General features: G+C 45.7%; 2 protein-coding genes across 6 annotated transcripts; one reads left to right on the top strand and one right to left on the bottom strand.

Moving 5' to 3' along the window:
* Positions 1 to 111: 111 nt before the first annotated feature.
* On the top strand, positions 112 to 10,751 carry me3 (malic enzyme 3, NADP(+)-dependent, mitochondrial). The gene is made up of 14 exons (XM_010880484.5): positions 112 to 329; positions 767 to 990; positions 4,122 to 4,252; positions 4,637 to 4,786; positions 4,871 to 4,946; positions 5,083 to 5,244; positions 5,574 to 5,787; positions 6,086 to 6,183; positions 6,440 to 6,553; positions 6,982 to 7,087; positions 7,278 to 7,420; positions 7,545 to 7,718; positions 7,936 to 8,034; positions 8,178 to 10,751. Exons 2-14 carry the CDS (start codon positions 772 to 774, stop codon positions 8,337 to 8,339), a joined length of 1,848 nt encoding a protein of 615 aa, XP_010878786.1. The 5' UTR covers positions 112 to 329; positions 767 to 771; the 3' UTR covers positions 8,340 to 10,751.
* A 4,466-nt stretch (positions 10,752 to 15,217) lies between these two features.
* nxpe3 (neurexophilin and PC-esterase domain family, member 3) lies at positions 15,218 to 23,263 on the bottom strand. Of its 5 annotated transcripts, none has more exons than XM_010880480.3 (6): positions 22,917 to 23,263; positions 18,701 to 18,874; positions 17,498 to 18,273; positions 17,286 to 17,356; positions 16,889 to 17,095; positions 15,218 to 16,800 (listed from the first exon to the last, which is right to left on the bottom strand). In XM_010880480.3, the coding sequence occupies exons 1-6, from the start codon at positions 22,923 to 22,925 to the stop codon at positions 16,208 to 16,210; spliced, it is 1,830 nt and encodes a 609-aa protein (XP_010878782.1). In that variant the 5' UTR covers positions 22,926 to 23,263; the 3' UTR covers positions 15,218 to 16,207. The 5 variants fall into 5 exon arrangements, with proteins under 5 accessions (XP_010878782.1, XP_010878784.1, XP_010878781.1 ...); XM_010880482.3 differs by lacking the exon at positions 22,917 to 23,263 and adding an exon at positions 21,444 to 22,275; XM_010880479.4 differs by lacking the exon at positions 22,917 to 23,263 and adding an exon at positions 20,410 to 21,037.
* Between the last annotated feature and the right edge of the window lie 57 nt (positions 23,264 to 23,320).

The following is a 23,320-nucleotide window of genomic DNA, read 5'->3' as shown; positions in this document are numbered from 1 at the left end:
ACAGTAAAGAAACTTGAGTAGAGGGGGTGGAGCGTAGCGATGGTGGTTAGGGAGGGTCCAAATATTTTTGTTTGGTCGCGAAATGCGATGAACTACATTTCGCTTTATCTGATTGGATTGTCCAGACGAAACGGGCGGTTCCTCTCAAGATTCATTGGGAAGTGAAGTCAGAAAAGCTGGTATCAGCGTTCAGACTGGTTTCTTCGGCATCAATTGATAAAAACATTTGCGACGGTGAGACCGGCGTCTTCTGACCAGGCCCTGAAACCCGATGAAGATTGACGCTTTTTGAGGCTAGGAATAAAAGGATAGCGTTAACCCATTTTCAGGTACGCAGTTTGTTTTGTAAATAACGCGTGTTTGCTACTGCCTATATTTAGAGTCCCGGCTTATGGCTCATCGTAACCCACTCGCGCAACTAGATGCTAAATGAACTTGTACGTTAGGAGAGACACTGATAAACACCGATCGAATTTACACTGCCGCCAGCACCACCACAATTATAAACGCACCTGTTGTTTACCTTCTAAGAGGGTAGAATTAAAGATTTGGCCTCAACGCCTAGCATTAAGTTAGTGCATTTTGGTTAATTACGGGGCCTTAAAGAATGTTTACGTTACTGTAGGTGGACGCTAACTGTAGGATGGACTGGATTTTCTGCATGTTTGCGTGCATTGTATTCTCGGTTGTCTGTCTCTTTTAAACCGATATTATTTTCCACTCGGGCCGAACATAACGTTATCCCTCACACCGCCTCTCTTCACAGGAAACATGAACGCTCTTCCAGGCAGGAGTGTGTTGTCGTTATGCAGACGTACGACAGCGGGCGCCATGAGGGTCCTCGCAGGCGGACCGGGTCACCCTGTCACCATGACCCGTGCGACCGTCCTAGAAACTGTCCGAGTGTTTCATTCGGGCTCGGGCAGCAAGGGCAGTGTCAGCACCAAGAAGCGAGGCTATGACATCACAAGAAACCCCCACCTGAACAAGGTAAGCCCCAGGGGCGGAGCTTAACGTTCTCTGGGTGCGAACCTTAGCGGCGGAGAGAGAGACAATTTCTTTGTTTTGTTACTTAAGCTAGCCATTTTCCACGCTTCAGATCCTTAGCATACGAGCCGACAAGATCCAACGTTACATCCAGGTTGCCATAATGTACTGATAATATACTGGCCAATCCACCTGGGGACTCCACATAAAAAACACACAAATGCTGTTTCTATTCAATCCTGTCTGTAAATCGACCCGCCCAAGCCCATTTTTGCCTGCGCACTGTCGTTATAAATATCCTATTTGTGCATAAAACATCAGCATCTTGCAACAATGGTTAAATTACCCCCCCCCCCCCCACACTATTACTTTGGTAAAAACAAATATATGCATGTTTATTGCTTCAATGTCTAATCAATAGTATCTAGCAAAACATAATATAACTTTATTCTGCTGGCATAATGTTTTCAACCATAAGATAAACTCTGATTGGCTGCCATGGGTGCCACTAACCTATTAAAGTTCCACCCCTGGTAAGTCCTGGGACACTGCATACACATCACTTCGTACATTAGAATAAGTAAAGTCACGTCCATTGTTTGGGGGGGGGGGGCTTTCTTCAATTATTGCCTTCTAGCCAGGGGTTCTGTTAGTCCTCAAACGCTGGGTACAGTCAATTTACCAGGTAGAACAGAAAAACAGCAGGATCCTGACCTCTAGAGAAGGGAGAGAGTTAAACACCCCAAATGTAGATGTGTGCACATGTTAGTTATTAAGGTGAAGAGGGGAGGGAGTTGCCTAGACATCAGACCGCTTACTTGGTTTCTCCATGGATAATCAGTCTGAAACAAATCTCCAGAGAAAACATGCAATTGTCTCCACCAGCCTAAATGTCAAACATGATTATCATTTAACATACTCTTCTGGTTGTGCTTCCCATTTGTCCAGAAACTGGAGATAAAATGGACAGCGCAAAGTAGTGGAGACAATTTTCTGGTTTATGCATGTTCAAAATAAATGTATTCAGCACACACTGGCTGCCTGGTAATGAATCACACTGGATTGGATCCAGTGTGGTTTCACTTGATGTCTTTAGGGTGAGTCACGCAACAAGCCCCGATTCACTCAAACTGAGTGAATGCCAGAAAATACAGGGAGTTTCTTATTTTTCTGAAGCTTCATCACTTGAGCCCCTAAGGAAATGAGGAACTGCACTATAAACAGACACATGAGAGAGAACACAAAGACGTCACAACCAATACTCAACTAGTCCTCCATTGGTGACTGTGTCGCTGTATGCAAGCGGCTGGATGGACTTCAGTTGTTGGTAATGATGTTTTCCAAAGCAGAAGGTAGGCTAATTTAACATCAAATGTCCACTGGGCAATAAACATACAAGTCCATTGAGAGAGGCTGATTGTGTGAGTCCATTGTGCGAGGGCGTTTTACTGTTTTATTGAGGCCAAGTATCAGATTAATCAAAGTTCCCATTGATTAGAGCTTTTAGGGAGTGTGACCAAGGACAAAAGTAGAAATTTTACACGCAAGGCCCCACACAGATCTGGCTTCTGCATGTGACCCAAACCCTCCCTGTTCCAAAGGCACAGCGCCCCTGGAGTAATTAGGGTTAACGTCCTTGTTCTTGGACAGCACAGCAACGTGTCCCTTTGACGGCTTGGAATTCCAACCAGCAACCTTTGGGTTACTGTTTAGCTGATCTAGCTGCCAACTGAATCGCGCTTAAGGGGTGGGTGGGTGGGTGTGTGGGTGGGTGGTTGTGAGGTGTGGGCAGTTGTGGTAAAATGCAAGCAATTGTGAAATTTTAGTGGTTTTGATTCTGATCATGTTTGCCCCTGTGGGTGAGTTCAAATGGGCCTTATGATCGTAGCCGTGCTCTACATTCCTGTTCCTGGAAAACCCGAGTGTAGGTTTTCTGTCCAACACTTGGCTTCATAACCAGCCAATTCTGAGGTTTTATTATTTGGAGTGAAAAGCGACATGGGAGTAGTTACACACGAAACCGCATTTGGAGAGTGCTTTTATACGTATCCTGATATGCGAAATCGGGCGGGAGGTCAAGTGATCCTGGTGTCTGCTACCGTTGCGCGCACAATTCTGAAGCGCGGGTTAGATTCCAGCATACCCGCCCATCGATCTTACCTCTTTATCTGCTCTATGAATAAAGACATAAAATGCCCGGAGATATCTTTTATTTAATGAGTCATGGGACACTTCTCCAGGATGTTCTAGGTCATTGAGTTGATTGTGGAAGGACAGAACTATGGAGGAAGTGTCCATTGTTAAAAATGCCAGTCAGCAATTTTTGTGAGGAAATTCACTCAAAGCATATATATATATATATTATATTATTTTTTGGTGGGGTGGATGTGTGAGGGCGGTTAGGCTAGGTTAGCTTTGCTGAAGCTTTGTTAACTTTCTGAATAATTGCCCCATCAGACAGTTAGCTTAGCATAGATTGCTGTGTCATGGCACTCAAGTTCAGTCCTAATCCCACATCTGTAACCATAGAATTCCTACAATGAATACGTTGATTGGGTTCCGTTATGTATATTTAGAATAGTGTCCTTGTCATTGACATTAATAGGTGTTTTGTTATGAATGGAAACCAAACCACCGTTCCAAGTTACACATTACAACCCAGTGATTGGTAGTGTTTTCACCATCACATTCCTGAAAATGCTTTTAACAGGGATTTATGCTCAATGAAGTCGTCTCTGTCAGCAGGAGTTGTTGTTTCCATTCAGGAAAGAATTTCCAGGGGTGGGAATCCAGTCTCCTTTCCTATTGGGTAGAATAAATAGATCGTGCGGGGAGACTGGCAGAATTCTTTCATTACAGAGCGGTAGAAACCAGACCCAGACCACGAAGACCCAGACAGCCTAGTGATCAAAGGCTTCTGTCTTCACTTAATCATGTCCCAGTGCTTATCGAAAATCACAAAAAATAAAAATATATTTCTTTTTATTAAAGACAGTCATCCTAAAGGCCCGAAAACTAGGTGTTTGTTCATGTTTACCACAACCGCTATCTTGACCAGTGGAACAAAATGTGATGGTGTCCTGACTTTGGAACTCCTGTTGATCCTGCTGTTGTGGTCTTCTTACCCCCGTCAGGGCATGGCGTTCACCCTGCAGGAGCGCCTGCAGCTGGGCATCCATGGTCTCCTGCCCCCCGTCTTCCTCTCCCAGGACGTCCAGGTGCTCCGCGTCATGAAGAGCTACGAGGGACGCAACCCCCTTGACAAGTACACACACACACATCGCAAACAGCTGAAACACGCACACACACAGCGCAAACAGATGAAACGCGCACGCACACAGCGCAATGCTGCGATATGCTGGGGTCTTACCTTGTTGGCTAAAGATTAATTGACTAATTTGCTTTGGATGAAACATCCAGAGGAATCCAGTGCCCATTCAGACCTCTTCACCTTCTCTAAAGAAAATATTTGTTGTAGATTGAATACATAATTGATTAAAAAACAAATTCTGTCAATCTACACACACTACCCAATAATGAATTTTTCTGGAATAAATACAATACAATCTGCCTTGTGGTTGACTCCATTTCTGTCTCTCTCTCTGCATGTCTGTCTCTTTGTCTCTCTCTCTCACCATGTCTGTCTCAGGTACATCTTGCTGATGACTCTGCAGGACAGGAATGAGAAATTGTTTTACCGTTTGCTGACGTCTGATGTAGAGGAGTTCATGCCCATCGTCTACACTCCCACTGTAGGACTGGCCTGCCAACAGTACGGACTGGCCTTTAGGAGACCACGGTAGGTGTGACTCCCACACACACACACACACACACACAACTGTTGCTCAGAGGTCCTGAAGTGTGTTTCCTGTGTCTTCCTCAGTGGTCTCTTCATCACCATCCACGACAGAGGCCACATTGCCACCATGCTCAACTCCTGGCCTGAGGAGAACATCAAGGTGACACACACACACACACTCTCTAACATATGTACCCTGTGAGGCTGTCATGCTGTGTAGGCGGACACAATACGCGTCGAGCTGTTACCAGACTGTGTGTGTGTGTGTGTGTGTGTGTGCGCGCGTTTTCCCCCAGGCCATCGTGGTGACGGACGGTGAGCGGATCCTGGGTCTGGGCGACTTGGGCAGCTACGGCATGGGCATCCCCGTGGGCAAGCTGGCCCTGTACACGGCATGCGGAGGAGTTCCACCCCAGCAGTGTCTGCCAGTGCTGCTGGACGTGGGCACTGACAACCAGGTGCCTCGACTGGGACACTCTGTCAGGAAACATGCGGGCCTGATGGATCTCCGCAGGCCCACGTCATGTTCCCTATCTGTTGATCCTGACACACTAGAAAAAGCAGAAGCTCATGTAGTAAATGTGTTTCGGGTAGTTAAATGACCCTGAGATCTGCGTAGGGTCTCTAGAATGTTCCCCTAACTCCTCCCCCTAGACTCTCCTGTTGGTGTGTCAGGGTCAGAGGTCGATTTGGAATTCACAGCTTGATTGTAACTTTTCATGTAACTTCCCTTGTTTCCTAGAAGTCCTTGTCACATGGGGTGATTTGTTTTTTCTGATTTGATCAGGCTCTCCGGGACGACCCCCTGTACATCGGCCTGAAGCACCGACGGGTCCGAGGAAAGGAGTACGATGACCTCATTGATGAGTTCATGCAGGCAGTCACTGACAAGTATGGCATGAACTGTCTGATTCAGTTTGAGGACTTCGCCAACTCCAACGCCTTCCGCCTCCTCAACAAATACCGCAAACACTACTGCACCTTCAACGACGACATCCAAGGTACTGTGGTCCTTTCTGGGCTGGTTCTGAACCCAGAGGTTCTCTCTCTGGCCCTGTTCCGAATCTGCTCCAGCGTCCCAGAAACCTAATCTCATTAACGCACCCCTTGAGGGACTTCTAGCTCTGGGTTTTAAGGAGATGAGAAGACATGAGCGCGGTTAAGAGGCCCGGTAGTTGGAGGCGTTGTGGCTCATTGATGTCCTCTACTGGCCATTCTGTGCACAACTTTAAAACCAGTCCTGTGTTTCATCCCTTTTTCCCATGTGCTCGTCTCGTTCCCAAACCGCCCGTTTCCCAGGCACAGCGTCGGTTGCCGTAGCAGGGATCTTGGCTGCTCTGAAGATCACCAAGAACAAACTGGCAGATCATACCTTTGTGTTCCAGGGGGCAGGAGAGGTTAGTAGACAAGCGGGACTCATTAGATAAATTGTGAAAGTGCATTCTGGGACATTTGCGAACAGCAAAAACCTCCCGCTTTGGTCTGGATGTGTAATTATTTTATTATTTTCCACATTCAAATCCCTCAATCTTGGAGGGTCCCACAAGGCTGAACATTGAGTGGCTTGATCATCGATGAGTGGCACTGATTGGTTCAGATGCTTGGCAGCAGGATGCATCATGGGACTGACCTTGTGTTTTTTATTTTACCCAGGCAGCACTGGGAATCGCCCATCTACTGATCATGGCCATGGCGAAAGAGGGCGTGTCTGCCACAGACGCCGCAAAGAAAATCTGGATGGTCGACTCCCGGGGCCTCATCGTCAAGGTAACACAACAACCTCATGACATCACACCTAAGCTGTCATCACAGGTGGCACCTCAATACCTTCATTACAAGGACCGGGTTTGTCGGATGCATTGGTACACAACCCTCAGACGTTATATTTACCAGTCTTCACTGCCATGTAGAGTCGGTAATAATTCCAGTCAGTTTAATTAGCAACATTCGTTTCAGTCATTTAGCAGACGCTCTTATCCAGAGCAACTTATCCAGAGTAAATGGATACATTTCAACAGAGCTAGGTGAAACAACCACCGCGTAGTAGTATGTGCATTTTAATCAATGAATTAGTTATCAACAAAAGTCAGTACTGGGTTGAAGACCGTACATATGAAGATAAAGCAGAAGCAGTTTGGCAGACGTAATGTTGTGCTGTCTGGCGTCGGAGTGTCACGTTGCTGTGTGACCCACAGGGCAGAGGAAACCTGAACCATGAGAAGGAGGAGTTTGCCCACGACCACCCCCACATCAAAACCCTGGAGGAAGTGGTCCATGCCATTAAACCCACCGCCATCATTGGTCAGTAATCGTTCTGGCATATCGGCAAACCTGTGGAACTGAAGCCATTCTGAGGGCAACTTGGCAGAACACTGCTTCAGAAAGTCACTGTATAAACTACCTTAGGAAATAGCCCAGAAATGCAAATGGGACAGGGTCTCTGGAACACAGGGTGGTTTCTTCTCACACACCCTATTTCTTCTGTCTGCAGGAGTGGCGGCCATTGGAGGTGCCTTCACCGAGAAGATCATCAAGGACATGGCGGCCTTCAACGAGAGGCCCATCATCTTCGCCCTGAGCAACCCCACCAGCAAGGCGGAGTGTACGGCTGAGCAGTGTTACACGCTGACGGAGGTACGGCACAACGTTCGCTCGCTCAGTAAACCGTCTTGGAAATAGAATGACCTGAGGTGGAATGAATGCTCCATCCCCTTTGCTCTCTGGCCTTTTATTCCCCCTGTTGTTTCCTGTCTCCCAGGGGCGGGGCATCTTTGCGAGCGGTAGCCCCTTTAGTAAGGTGACCTTAGCTGATGGGCGGTCCTTCATCCCCGGTCAGGGGAACAACGCCTACGTCTTCCCTGGCGTGGCGCTCGGGGTCATCGCCTGCGGGGTGCGCCAAATCTCAGACGACATCTTCCTCACCACTGCAGAGGTAACCGTAACCGTTCAGCAGAATCACCCAACTGTCAGTGGGGCTGGTGAAGGTTGACCGAAGGTTGACCGAAGGTTGACCGAAGGTTGACCGAAGGTTGACCGAAGGTTGACCGAAGGTTGACCGAAGGTTGACCGAAGGTTGACCGAAGGTTGACCGAAGGTTGACCGAAGGTTGACCGAAGGTTGACCGTTGTCATTCCCTGTGTCCCTCCCAGGCCATAGCTGACATGGTAACCGAGGAGAACCTGGCCGAGGGGAGGCTCTACCCCCCCCTAAGTGGTATCAGAGAGGTCTCCTTTAAGATCGCCGTCAAGGTAAGACACAGAACGCTCGTCACCGCCAGCGTTGCATACCCACAACCGCACAGATTTCACCGCGAGGAGATGCTTGCTGTCACCAGGGCGAGACTACAGCGTCCTGTCAAACTGTGTATGTACTTCCTCGCCCTGTTCCTCAGGTGGTGGACTACGCATACAGACACAACATCGCCTCCCTGTATCCGGAGCCCAAAGACAAGGAGGCGTTTGTTCTCTCCCATGTCTACAGTCCCAACTATGACTCCTTCATCCAGGACTCCTACGAATGGCCCCAAGACGCCATGGCGGTCCAGAACATCTGAACTCCATCTCCCATCAGCCACCTCCCTCGCTGCGCCTCCATTGTTCGATCCCTCTCAGTACAGCACAAGGGGTGACGCGACCAGTTATGTCTCCGCCCTCCTATCCAGCGCTCCCCTAATCTCCCCAATCATCACTCACCGGACCCCCCCCCCCCCCAATTCAGGCATTGCAGGCATCAACTGATGGTTTGCTTGCCGGTGCTTTTTGGCTGTGCCGTCGGCCACTCGATCGCGCTAGCAGATGTGGTCAGCTGATCTGGGCGGTGCCTGGGCAGAGGAGCCCCCCCCTTCTGCAGTCAGGTTATCAATAAGAAACACTCCAGAAAGAAATGAAAATCAATAGGATGCACACCTCAGTAGGAAATGGCCAATGGTTAGCCAGCACCAATCAGTGTGTCAGGCTTTGGTCGTTTGATACCTCACATGGCTTTCATTGCCCTCTTCGCCAACAATCATATGTCTCCATTACAGTGCCACAGCATGTCCTGTATTAATTAAGGAAACTGTCTGTACTATACTGTACATTCTATTTGTACATTTCTATATTCTATTGCCTTGGAATCTATTGTATGTAATGTGATTGATACTGAATCCAGTGACAAACAGTTCATGTTATCCAACTGTGGTCCTCAGTCAGCAAACCTCTGAAGCACTCCGGGCCCCGACGCCACCCTAGATTGAGCTTTCTAGGTCTGGTCCAGCACGAGCGCTCGATCTTAAATACTAAGTTATTGGCAACACTCATGGTCAAAGTCACACAATGAACGGCTGGGCCTCTGTCTTCTTTTGAAGGGTGCATCTCAATCCTACTTTGCTACTTTCTCAAGTCCTCTATTCGCGCCATGCAGCTCTATGTAAATCCCCCTCCAGGGTGTGCCAAACCGCTGTTATTTCGGCTGGATTATTCTTGGTCTGTCGTCTCAAATTTTTGTACAAGTATTTTTGTATTTGGAAAAAAGAAAAAAAAACGATGCTTTTGTTTCTGCTAGATGTTCCCTGAATTTCATGATGTCCAGTTCTTGATTAAGGAGCAGCATCAGAATAGAAACTCCCACTAGTCTCAGGAGACTTGAGATGTGTCCTCAGGAGAGTGTCTAACATAGTTCTGTCCTTGTACACCAGAGGAAGACATGCGTGTCTGGGGCTACTTATGCTTTCTTGATAAAGGGGAACCGTGTGAATGCTAAGAGATGGGGTGCTTAAAAGGGATTTGGAATCTACCCCATTCTCTAAATATAAACCAAAGACAAACCTCGGCCACTCGTCTACGCTTTCAGTTTCTGGAAACCGATGGACATTCTTTAGGTAGGCACTTGTCCACGAATGTCAAACTCCCATTGCAAAAAGCACTGGAAATGATAGATGAAATACAAGAAAGTCAGTTTGTGGTTTAAGAGTCCACTGGTCCAACCAGCTGAATCTGGTGCACATGGTTCCTCTGCATGGGATAGAGTTGGCTTGTTTGGCTGAAACTCTGTCCTATCTTTCGCTCCGTTAAATGAGCCATAAACAAATGCCCCAATATCCTAAATACCACCCTATTGTCATTGTTCTCTGACAGTTTGTGTTATTCTAAACACCTTCCCCTACGCATTTTTCTAACTGGTCCTGAGAGAAACCGTTTGGTTTCAGAAAACAGAGGTAGACCCTTTTTCGGAACGTTAATGTACAAACACTTATAGTGCCTGACTGTTGGACCTCACAATGTCCTGACTAGTATATGCTTCCATCAGATAGTCAAGCATAATATCAACAAATCAGTTTGTTTATTTCCTCGTTTATTTTCCAGCGTATTTTATCGCCAGCTGACTTCTTTCTCTTTTGTGTCGAGCTGTATCTCAGGTTACACTCCCCTCAATGTCTGAGCTGGTACGTAGCCCTGCAGCCTGAACTGAGGAGCCTGGGAGTTTTAAATCGATATGAACAGCACTTCTTTTAATGTATTCAAAAACACTCCTTACCGTTGACTTTTCCTCTAGATGTTGTCACTGATCCCCTGTTGATGCTGTTAATGCTAGAGTTGAGACGTAATGAAATGCTTAGCTTGTTTTGTTTTTTTTAACCCCCAACATCCATCAGCAGTGTGAAGTCAGTCTTTAATGGTCCTAATGTTGGTGAACTGAAGGTGCTCCAACAAGCCCTGTTCCTGCAACCACATTGATTAGGTGTGATTGACTTTGAGTATGTACTTTTATATATAATGGTCTGCGTCTTTTGAGTGTTGTTTTCGATGTAGATGTTTTTGCCAAAGCTAACTACAACCATAAATCATATCTTTGCTTTTCCCCCAGAGAAATTAATGCTCTGATTAGAAGTGATGCACTATGGAAGGAATTTGTTTTGTTTTTTAAGGAAAAGTATAGATTTTGGAAGGGAATAAAATGGATACTCAAGTGAATATTGTAAACAAAACAAGTGTCTTTATTGTTGATTAATACTGTGTCTTGTGAAAGAGGGAGCTGGGGGTACAGCAGAGGGGTTGCAGCGTAACAATAACATCTGCAGGCTACAGCCGGGCCCCTAGGAAAGAGTTAACACTTCACACAGACTTTAATCAGATACTGGAACAGGAAATTCAAGGGTGACACCTCACTGTGGCTGCAGTCCAAACACGAAGCCCTTAAATACATATGTTGGGGGGCTCATAGCTGTGGTATATTAATCCTACAACAAAATCAGTGGTGCCTAAATGCTATTACAAACTTCAATTACTAGAAAAACGTTTCATCATATATAAGACAGCACTCATTCAATTATGGTCCTGGATGCTGGACACAGCACTTAGCCGTGGCATATTGGCAATATATCACAAAACCTCAAAATGCCTTACAGCTCTCGCATCTATGCAATTAGAGTAGTAAAAAGTGATGCGGTAGACTGTTCCCTATACCACTCAAACCACCCAATCATGAGGCTGTCTACAGGTCTGATGGTTGAGAGTGGTCATCAGTACCAGCTGAATGGACCTGCAAAGCCATCTACATCCTAGTCTGAGATGTAGCTGAGCAGGATCTTCAAGACGGTGCAGCTGCGTTATCACGGATCAACAGGGTAAAGCAGTGGACTGAGGACACATCCCTGGGGGACTCCAGCGTTAACAGTCAGGGAGTAAAGCAGAGGACACAACCCTGGGGGACCCCAGTGTTAACAGTCAGGGAGTAAAGCAGAGGACACAACCCTGGGGGACCCCGGTGTTAACAGTCAGAGTAAAGCAGAGGACACATCCCTGGGGGACCCCAGTGTTAACAGTCAGGGAGTAAAGCAGAGGACTGAGGACACATCCCTGGGGGACCCCAGTGTTAACAGTCAGGGAGTAAAGCAGAGGACACAACCCTGGGGGACCCCGGTGTTAACAGTCAGAGTAAAGCAGAGGACACATCCCTGGGGGACCCCAGTGTTAACAGTCAGGGAGTAAAGCAGAGGACTGAGGACACATCCCTGGGGGACCCCAGTGTTAACAGTCAGGGAGTAAAGCAGAGGACTGAGGACACATCCCTGGGGGACCCCAGTGTTAACAGTCAGGGAGTAAAGCAGAGGACTCACCCCTGGCAGCTTGAGGTCTGCCTGTCAGAAGAACCCACTGTTGCAAAGCATGGCTTTAAAAAAACGATTTATAAGGTTCAAAATAAAATCGAGCCACATCACACCTGGAAAGCACCTGTCAAGACTCATCAAGAATGTTCTATGGGCAGATGAGTCAAATGTTTTGTGTCCTGTGATATTTTGAGGATGCTTTGCTGCCTCTGGAACACCTGCCCTCATTTAAGGGACCTCTGGTCCGTATCAGGGAAGGGATGTGGTGGCAGGAACTAGAAAGAGCAGATCATTAAAAATAATTCACAAATTAGTAATAGCAGCACTGGAAGTGTGACAATTTCTCTACAGCATCTGTGAGACTAATTATTACAAAAAAAGTGTTGTTATTGCAACTAAAAGGTAGAATAACCAGCTGTTCTGTAATGGGGGAGGTAATTTTATCACTGAGGGACATTGGGTGTGGCACAACTTTTCATTAAATGCATCAAGTATAACAATACTGTGTGTCAATTATTCAGTCAGGTTCTGTTTATTTACTTTTAGGTTTTGGACAAAGTCTGAAAACATTCAATGTTCAAATTTGCAAAATTCATCACTGTAGCTCTCATGAAATGCTCTATCCCCTTTATAAAATCACCAATCACTACCGCAATTGTTCAAAGGAAGACATGAATTGTGCCAATTTGTGGTAAGGTACCAAGAAACATAGTATTTATTGTACTGTTTGGCTTAACGTACTAGGTTAAAGCAGTTCAGCTGTGGTACAAGCCAAGGCATGAGCAAAGATACCAAGAAATTGTACAAACAACCCATTACCAAACAAAGCAGTTTCCAATAGGAGACAAATTAAGCTAATTGGACTAAATCAAGCAGGAACCAGATCAGAGGCAAGCATAACTAGATTGGCGTTTCCCATTCCTGGTCCTGGGGACCCCAGGGGTGCACGTTTTGGTTTTTGCCCTTGAACTTACTCCTGATTCAAATGTTGCCCTCCCACTTACACACTTGAGTGACGTAATCAACCTGTCATCAAGTCTTTGAATTTGAATCAGGTGTGTGTGCCTGGGCAGAAATGTGCACCCCATCGTCTCCAGGACCAATACTTGGACCCTGAGCTAGATACACCCTGACTGTGTATACTAGCATGTGCTTGCATAATTCCGCTGGGGAATGTCTACTCTGTGAAACGCCAGTGCTGTAACTCCGTTTTCCCAAGTATATAATATGTGGTCCACCTGTTGGTGACACATTCTGAGTGCAGGAAACTCTGTTCCGATCCAATGTTTCAATAACAATGTGAGCAGAATGTTGTCCGAATTCCTTCCTGGTGTGTCCTCTACCTTCTCAATCGTGTTTGAAGGCGAGTCGAAATTCCAACTGCGTCAGATGAATACATCCTGTGAACCACACAAGTGCTCGTTCTGTCTGTGATCACCGCAGCACTGAGTAGGAAGGGCACTGGGTTTAAGTTACAAGAGGCTTCAATGGTTGTTAGTGACATAAAAGTTGATGATATTATATATATGCAACAACATACATATACATACATACACACACAGTTGACCACTAATAGCACCATGGCAACAAGAATAACTGAGTATGTGTACATTTTCACAGCGTTTAAAGATATGCTGTTAACACTTTAATGACATGGCAGCCTGTTTCACATTTTCTTTTTTAACACTTCATTTAGAAAACTATTTGTGCCATACGTTCATTCCCACCAGGTTTAAAAGAACCCCGGGAAAAAATAACCCTTTGAACTGTTTAATAATTATTTGTAACTATTAATGTCCTCTTAGTTGGTTTAAATCCTACGGGGGGCTATTGCAATAAGGATTGACCACTAGATTAATGTCAGTGAATGACCAATACATGATAAATTCACCTGCACAGCAGATCTCAATTGCATCCATATTTGGATAACAGGCAATCAATTAAATACATCTGCAATTACAGTGGGGAGAACAAGTATTTGATACACTGCAGATTTTGCAGGTTTTCCCACTTACAAAGCATGTAGAAGTCTGTCATAACTATCATAGGTACACTTAAACTGTGAGAGTCAGAATCTAAAACAAAAATCCAGAAAATCACATCACATTTTATTGCATGACATAAGTATTTGATACATCAGAGAAGCAGAACTTAATATTTGATACAGAAACTTTTGTTTGCAATTACAGAGATCATACGTTTCCTGTAGTTCTTGACCAGGTTTACACACACTGCAGCAGGGATTTTGGCCCACTTCTCCATATAGACCTTCTCCAGATCCTTCAGGTTTCGAGGCTGTCGATGGGCAATACGGACTTCCAGCTCCCTCCAAAGATTTTCTATTGGGTTCAGGTCTGGAGACTGGCTGGGCCGCTCCAGGACCTTGAGATGCTTCTTACGGAGCCACTCCTTAGTTGCCCTGGCTGTGTGTTTCGGGTCGTTGTCATACTGGAAGACCCAGCCATGACCCATCTTCAATGCTCTTACTGAGGGAAGGAGGTTGTTGGCCAAGATCTCACAATACATGACCCCATCCATCCTCCCCTCAATACAGTGCAGTCGTCCTGTCCCCTTTGCAAAAAAGCATCCCCAAAGAATGATGTTTCCACCTACATGCTTCACGGTCGGGATGGTGTTCTTGGGGTTGTACTCATCCTTCTTCCTCCAAACATGGCGAGTGGAGTTTAGACCAAAAAGCTCTATTTTTGTCTCATCAGACCACATTACCTTCTCCCATTCCTCCTCTGGATCATCCCAATGGTCATTGGCAAACTTCAGACGGGCCTGGACATGCGCTGGCTGGAGCAGGGGGACCTTGCAGGATTTTAATCCATGACGGCGTAGTGTGTTACTAATGGTTTTCTTTGAGACTGTGGTCCCAGCTCTCTTCAGGTCATTGACCAGGTCCTGCCGTGTAGTTCTGGGCTGATCCCTCACCTTCCTCATGATCACTGATGCCCCACGGGGTGAGATTTTGCATGGAGCCCCAGACCAAGATGAACGTCATCATGAACTTCTTCCATTTTCTAATAATTGCGCCAACAGTTGTTGCCTTCTCACCAAGCTGCTTGCCTATTGTCTTGTAGCCCATCCCAGCCTTGTGGAGGTCTACAATTTTATCCCTGATATCCTTACACAGCTTTCTGGTCTTGGCCATTGTGGAAAGGTTAGAGTCTGTTTGATTGAGTGTGTGGACAGGTGTCTTTTATACAGGTAACCAGTTCAAACAGGTGCAGTTAATAGAGGGCTTCTTAAAGAAAAACTAACTAACAGGTCTGTGAGAGCCGGAATTCTTACTGGTTGGTAGGTGATCAAATACTTATGTCATGCAATAAAATGCAAATTAATTATTTAAAAATGTAATTTTCTGGATTTTATTCTCTCACAGTTGAAGTGTCCCTATGATAACAATTACAGATCGTTTTTGGCACAATTCTGGTAACAAAACCTCTGGACGATTCATGTTTGAAATTTGTAACAGTACGAGCAAGTAATTATATTTGTGTTTAAAGCACTAGCAGTCATAATTTTCCATTGTCTCAAAAAAAATAAACTAATGCCAGGATTATTATTTTCTAAATTGAAGCTTATCAATGAAATATATGCTTTGTTGTCCACATTGACATTGGTAACACTTCAATGACATAGCTGCCTACTTCACAGTTGTCACATTTTTAAAATACTGCCTTTTGAAAACTATTTGTTCCATACTTTCATTCCCACCGTTTTAATAAGAACCCCTGGAAAGAAGTAACTTTTGAACTGTTTAATTTGTGATTATTATCGCATAAATGTGTTCATAGGTTGTTTAAACCCTAAGGGGGGCGTTTGGTTAAAGCACAAGTAGGAAGGGGGGGGCACCTGGTTTAAACCCAGAGTGGGGGGGCTATTGCAGCAAGGATTGACCACTTGATTAACATCAATGAATGATAAAACGTGATAAATTCACCTGCACAGCAGATCTCAATTGCATCCATCTTTGGATTACAGCATGGAGACCAAGTGTTCTGTGACCATAATCTCATGACACGGTAATGAGGAGAGATCAGCTAATCTGTTGGCTAATGCTAATTGGCGTTTCGTCATGATTGGGCTTGGTTTACAGTTGTGGAGAAACTCCATGGTGTTTTGAGAAAACCAGGGGTAACCTGCAGATAAAATCCTGTCGCAATCTCCTTCATGTCTCTTTAACAACGGTGATTCACAAACACAGGAAGCAGACAGCGGATAGGGCCGACATCAGGCCATGTTAGCAATGAACAAGTCATCTTTGTAACAGGACAACATTCAACCCATGGAAATGCAGCCACACACCCCAACTCACGCTTGTGTTCTCATCCTCTAACCCTCCGTCTCCACCAATCCCCGCTCGCGCGCTTGCTCCGAACTGGGCATATGTACGACAGGATAGTGTCCATCATGTTCTTCACAATGACCGGCGGAGGGTGGAGGGCGTGCGGGAGATGGTGGGCGAGGGTCATCTCCCAGGCGTCCACCAGAAGGACATCCAGGCCACGGAACATGGCCCTCAGTACGCTGTCCAGCTGCGCTGAGAACCAGTCGCTGTTGTACAGGCTCACCTCCGAATCCAGGGCCTGCAGGTTAGCCGACCGCATCACCACCAGGGTCCCTGGGGCCCGGTCCAGAAGGCGGACCACAGCGCGCCGAATGTGGCGCAGCCTGCGTATGTAGACCTCCACCGGGAACGTGCTGAAGTGGGCCCAAATGCTGATGACCACCACTGTGTCTGGGCCCCCCGCCAGGCCGTCCAGCTCGTTGGCCACGTAGCGCATCTCGCTGGCGACCACCGTGGAAAAGCGGATTGGCGGCCCGTGACATCGGTAGCGCAGCAGGATGTTGTGGGTGCTGTCCACGGCCATGAAGGGCCCCACGTTCTTGGGACTGCGGAGGCTGAACTCCTTCAGCTCTGTGACGGAGGGAGATGTGAGTGGAGAGTTGGAACACCCGGCGGAGGTCAGAGTGAGACCTCTCAGACCCGAGGGGACAGCACTCACCTGGAACAAAGGCGTTGAGGTACTCAAACCACTGCCTGGCGGTGGAGTCTCCATACATGGATACCACCTTGCCCTTCAGGCACTGGGTAATGGCGGAGGAGTCATTGAATTGGCGCACGGCGACGCCGCCCAACGCTTGCCAAGACCCTTGGAAGTAGAACCCAGACGGAACGACCCTCCCACTGCTGCTGTCCACGTCCGGTTTGTCTAAATGAGACCCGACAAAACGCCACGGCATCGTTTTACACGTTGGTTTTGTCCGACAAAATGTGCAAAAGAACAATAACTCCTGTTTCACACAAATCCAGGGCAAGACTTACCAGGTCGAGCATACCAGGTGACAGCATACCAGGTGACAGCATACAGTCATTAAAGAAATGTGGGGAATTAAACGTACCTTTCTCTTCCGGTTGCACAACGACCCTGTCAGACCCTGAAGCACGAATAGGGACTTTGATGTTTACACCGCTGAGAAAAATCAACATGAAAACATTTCAGAAGTAGCAGCAGACTACAGAGGCACCCGGAAACAGATTGTACGCTACCAGCTGAAGCGCATCCACCACCTAGGCCTGACATCACACATGCACCCGTCTACCAGTTACTCACCTCTGGAAGAGCAGGGCTTCTTTGTTAGTAAGCAGGTGTTTTTGGTAGCCTCCTTTGGCGTGGTTTATCCGCGTGTCACAGCCCAACATCTTGGGCTTGTAGCAGTACCAGGGCTCCCCCGTGTGGGCGTCTGTGTAATTGCACAGCGGCTGCTGGTTGGCCGGCAGGCACAGGTTGCACATGGTGGTCTCGGACAGGAATCCAGAGCGAAAAAGGCTCTTGAAGAAGACCCGGTCGGGCCGTTCCTCCCGTAACCGTCGTAGCACAGCGACCGCCTCACTGGGATGGACTAGCGTAACCTCCACTCGCGCAGATCCCTCCCACAGGAGAGGGAACATGGCAGAGTACAACCCGTTTCGGTGGTCAAACACCTGCCCCGCCACGCCTGCCCCTAACTCCGGGGAATGCAGCCTGGCAAGCAGGAAATCCCCGCCGTGGCGCTTGGGATGCCCCTGGAAGTCATGCATGTGGACCAGAGCCTCCAGCTGGTCCCCGACGCGCCACTCTCTACCGCCCCCCGCTGACAGGATCGTAAACTGGCTATGGGCCGGGTCACTGGTCTGCCGAAGGGGCGTATCTCGGGGTGGGGCCTCCGGCCAGGCGATGGACTCCAGCAAGTAGCGCTCCTCTTGGGCCTCCTTGGGCAGCGGCTCCTGGCCCAGGTGGACACAGTAGCTGTGGTTGTGGTAGAGAAGAGAAGAGCCGTCCGGGGTGAAGGCAGAGTGGATGCTGCTCTGGACCTGGTAGAGTGTCGACACCGTTTGGCAGTTCAGCTTCTGCCGGGTAGAAGAGGAAAAAGGTCCCAGAGAGGCTGAGGGTTATAACAGAGGATCATGGTGATGGAAGAAATGAGGGAGAAGAGGAAAAAGGTCCCAGAGAGGCTGAGGGTTATAACAGAGGATCATGGTGATGGAAGAAATGAGGGAGAAGAGGAGGAACTGCCGGCGCGTCTGACTGCTGACGTGGTTATTCACCGCTGGGTGCCGGCTAGATCTCTGGCGGTGCCCTTATTACCAAGACTAAAACATCCGGTTTCCCCAGAGCAGAAAAGGCAGACAGAGTTGTGGCAATCCTCACCGAATGCCCTCTTCAAACCTTTTGCGCTCCAATAAGAACCAGAGTGAACATAACCCCGCCCCCCCCAACCGCCGGCCCCTTGTCAAAACCTGCCTAGAACCATGCCTTCTCCGTTTCCCTCCTCACCTCAAGAGTGTGTATGTTGCGCAGAAGAAGAATGATTCCTGACAGGGCCAGGACGAGGAAGATCGACACATATTTGGACAGGTTCTTCCAAACGATGCTCCCATTCTGCCGCCCGGGCTCGGTCTTGTGATCCAAGGTCGTCATGGCAACGGTGTCACGCCATAACCGGCCCAACTGATTTTGTCAAGAAGAAACGGGAAAACAGCAGTCACATACCATTCAGTAATAATAACAACAATAATAGCATAATGAAAAGTTTTAAGTGGGGAACATTTATTTATAGGAGTGGTAATGTACTGCACCATTAGAACATGCTGGTGGATTTATGGTGAGGAGTGGTAATGTGCTGCACCATTAGAACATGCTGGTGGATTTATGGTGAGGAGTGGTAATGTGCTGCACCATTAGAACATGCTGGTGGATTTATGGTGAGGAGTGGTAATGTGCTGCACCATTAGAACATGCTGGTGGATTTTCTGGTGTCGAATTATGTCCAGGTACGTACTGCACACGATTAGAATTGGCTAATAAGGATGGTTAAGGATGTTATAAACTGGGGATACCACTGATTTTATTTTTGATCCGATATCAACACTGATTCTTTTAAAAGTCTCTTCGTGAGGAACTTCCCAAAATTGGTGAACACAGCAGAGTACTTTTTGCACATCTGTAAATATGTATATTTTTTTAAATCGGGATTCATTCTTTGGGAAAACTAAAGGGTGTGCAACAAGCTGCTCTATGTAAGGAATACATTTAGCATCAAAATCATGTTTCAGTCTCATACTCAGTCATGTTGAGAAAGCAACTGACATTTTAAAGTTTCAAATACCTCTCTAAAATTGTGACGCGCTCAACTGGGAAACTAAAGGCTGCATGTGCAATGTGTGCCCCTTCCCTCTGAAGTATACAACATTGATTTGAAGCATGTAGGTCATGTAATCAGACAGCTAATGTAATTCTAAACTACATCATGTTTCAATGTCTTCATATAAAATATATTCAAATCGATAGTATCCATATAATAGTCTAGTAATCTATAAAAAGCAACCAATTTCCCCTTTCTTCCTAAAAAGTTTAACATTGGTTTGAGGTTTATAGGTAAAGTTGTCAAAGAGTTGTTCAGATTTAAAAATGATGACAATGCAATTTGTTGATGGTCCCTTGCGACGTGCTTTGGTTATGTGAAGACTCACTACAATATCGCCATAAATGTCTCCTGCCATTTGAAAACGCGTGTCGGAATTGATTTTCTGTGCAGTATTGTCCTAAATTATTTGCGCGCTACTGAGCGTTGAATGTCCGAATATCAGTCAAATGATGACCGTCAAAACACTTCACCACGGTGTATTATATCAATGTTAACACCAACCACAAGAAATTGAGGGATAGCGATTCCCTATAAATTATTTATAATATCAAGTTGATGTTTTCGTTTTTAAGTAGTCCAATAATGTTTCCTGTGTATTATGACATTTAACACGGTATTTATGGTTATTAATGCGGAGACAGAAAAGACAATATTCGTAGAATGACAGCATCTTGGTGGTGAGGCACCGGATGCAGGTATAATTGCAAAATACACCTTACACTAAAGCTAACTAACCCTACTTACTCAAAAACACAGGCATTGCTAGAAATTATTTCGCAGCCGCACCGCGATGCGACTTCCTGCAGCTCCGCAGACCGTATCATCTGTGAATATGCACCTTCAAAATCACTTGCGGGTAGCAGCTCATTGTCTTGTTTTACTGATGACCATTACCGATGTCGCAATTGATTCCGAGATTAGTCCACTTTTGTTGTTATTTTGATATATTTTGATCAAAGCGTAGACCCACCAGATGTAAAATACAGTCACGATACAACGTCATTTATGACAACATCCTATCTATCTCTAAAACCCACCCCTTTACTTTGCATCATCTCCCAAAAAAAAAGCCAGACAGAACAGCTTCTACAAGGTCGCCTTCAAAATAAAACACCTGATTTTAAAGCAATGCAAATGACATTTAAGAAAAAATGTAATTAAATAAAAAATTACATTCGTCATTAACTCAATAAACTAACTCTAGTCACTAGCCTGCATCCAATTATTAGTAATAAACCTGTCTTTATGATGCTCCTGGCTTGATCCATTTCTCTCTGCAAATGTACACAGACGATGATCAGAGATCTGAGCTGCCAACCGTTCGAACGATACAATTGTACTAGAGTACTAGAAAAAGGGACTCGTGTGTCCCAAATCACTAAAGAGAACGAATCGTTCGCGAACTGCACATCACCAGTTGCTAGTAATCTACAAACATTAAAGGGATAGTTCATCCAAAAATCATATTTCGTCCACTTACCCCCGAGTTGTTCCTTCAAGCAGTGTTTCCCAAATATGGTCCTTAAGTACCCCCAACAGTACACATATTTGCTTTGCTTAAAGGAATTATTAAAGGAATAATACATAAAAGGCAACAATACGTAATATAATACAATAGTACATATAGTACATAGAGGGCAAGACTAAATGGAATTGCCTTAAGACAACTCAAATCAAGATCAAAGCAATACAGTAAGAAGTTAAGAGAAAAAATATGATTATTGGATGAACCTTAAACCAGGGGAGATCTGAAATGTATGCAGTGTAGCCTAGCAAGTTGTTTGTTTATTCCACTTAAGGGGAAACGCGACTGGCAACAACATTAGTCTAATGCTTGGCTGACATAAGCAAAAACAAATAATGACAACTTACCAATCTACAAGCAAGGTGTTAGCAGGTGGATTCACGCAACATAACGTCTCGGGACTGTTGCTGAAGAGAGTCCGACGGCAGGCTTTTTTGTTTGATGGGTTTTTGGAGGGAGGCTGAGTTGCGGGACCCAAGGAGATAGTCCAGTTTCCACTCATCCATTGAACTAAAGGATGCTTACAAAGGATTCGTAAACTAGAGCCGGGTAAACACTAGATTCGAGCATTCACGACACAAATGCCTTATCTTTAATACTGAAAAAAATATCTGCGAACCACTCAGGACAGGTCAACCGCAAAAAAGTTACCCTTTAAAAACAATTAAATGGGAGGATGTAGGGAGGGGCGGATCTTTCCTAAAATATCGATACTACTACGTCTCGTTTTTGAAGATCGATTCTAGCTTTAATACTTAGGGTCGATACCAGTTTCAGTTTCTTCTAGGGTGCACCGATTTCACCAAAGAATATAACTGTCACTCCGTGCAAAAAAACGTTCCGTTGTCGTGAACACATCTTAAGTGCTTCTCCAGTTCCACTGCTGTTGCTTGTGAACGTGCACTCAAACAACCAACATTCGCGTTGCTCACACACAGCGCCGCGGCGCGCACCCTGACTACCCGGGTTTATCGCCAATCCAACCCATAGGCCTACATTCAAAGCATTCATGAATGTCATGGCTGAACGGAAGAGGAGAATCGTGTGGTCATTTTACAGCTGTACATGAGAACATCACGAATTGCGATGTATGTAGGAAGGTTTTTCGATTTCAATCAATCAAATTTATTTATAAAGCCCTTTTTACAACAGCAGTTGTCACAAAGTGCTTTACAGAGACACCCGGCCTTAAACCCCAAGGCGCAAACAACAGTAGTGTTGAATTTCAGTAGCTAGGAAAAACTCCCTAAGAAGGTCGAATTTTAGGAAGAAACCTAGATAGGACCCAGGCTCAGAGGGGTGATTTGATTAAACATATGAAAACTCACTAGAAAGAGAAGATGCAAAAGAAAATAAGGTCAGACAGAGTTCACGGAGTCTTGTCAGTCGAATGACACTCAGAGGTCCGCTCGTTTGGTATTGGCTGCGGGGTCGTGCCAACCCAGTTGACAGCGCACGTGTTTGTAAGGGAGAGAGAAATAGATCAATTTGATTCTCAAATCGCGTACATGCATACTATATTGTATGCCAGATTAGTATGTTAGAAGATTAATTTATCAAACCATTGTATGCTAAAAATAGTAGGCCAAAAGTTCCCGGATGGTCTACTATTTCTGGTGGATTTTCGAAGTATGCATCAGTGCTTTGGCAATGATTTATTAACAATCTGCTTTTCATTGTGGCAGTAAATGGAAAACATTATAAATTTGTTCACATGCCTCACAAGCACCGTATTCCCGCACACATGCGCGCGCACCAAACATAATTTCAAGCAGAATTATAGCTTAGAATAACATTGATTAGATAACATTGTATCCTACCTTTATCATGAAACCGCGTAAAGATCAGATTCACTTTCGCTTACAATCGGATGCTGAGTGCTGAACGCCGGAAGACAGACAAATTAGGGACAGGGGGAAAAGTGCAGTCCTGCCTCTCAAACACAACTGCCTCTTTTAACAAACAGCAGGCTTATAGTACCACCTTACAATCAGTGGATGAAGAGGAATGTTTAAGTGACAAAATACCTGGGGCATTAATATCAATAGATAAAGAAATTCAAGGGAATAAAACATTATGGGAACGAATAAACAATATTGAGCTAAATGAAAAGTAAATCGAGGGAACAGATAAAGTTGAGGGAATGGATAAAAAAATTGAAGGAACTTTTGAAGAATTTTCTTTCTGTATCATATTTTATCATGTTTTGTCCACCATGCGCTCT

Source organism: Esox lucius, chromosome 16, assembly GCF_011004845.1.
Source record: "Esox lucius isolate fEsoLuc1 chromosome 16, fEsoLuc1.pri, whole genome shotgun sequence".
Lineage (NCBI taxonomy): Eukaryota > Metazoa > Chordata > Actinopteri > Esociformes > Esocidae > Esox > Esox lucius.
This window is presented reverse-complemented; position numbering and strand designations above follow the sequence as displayed.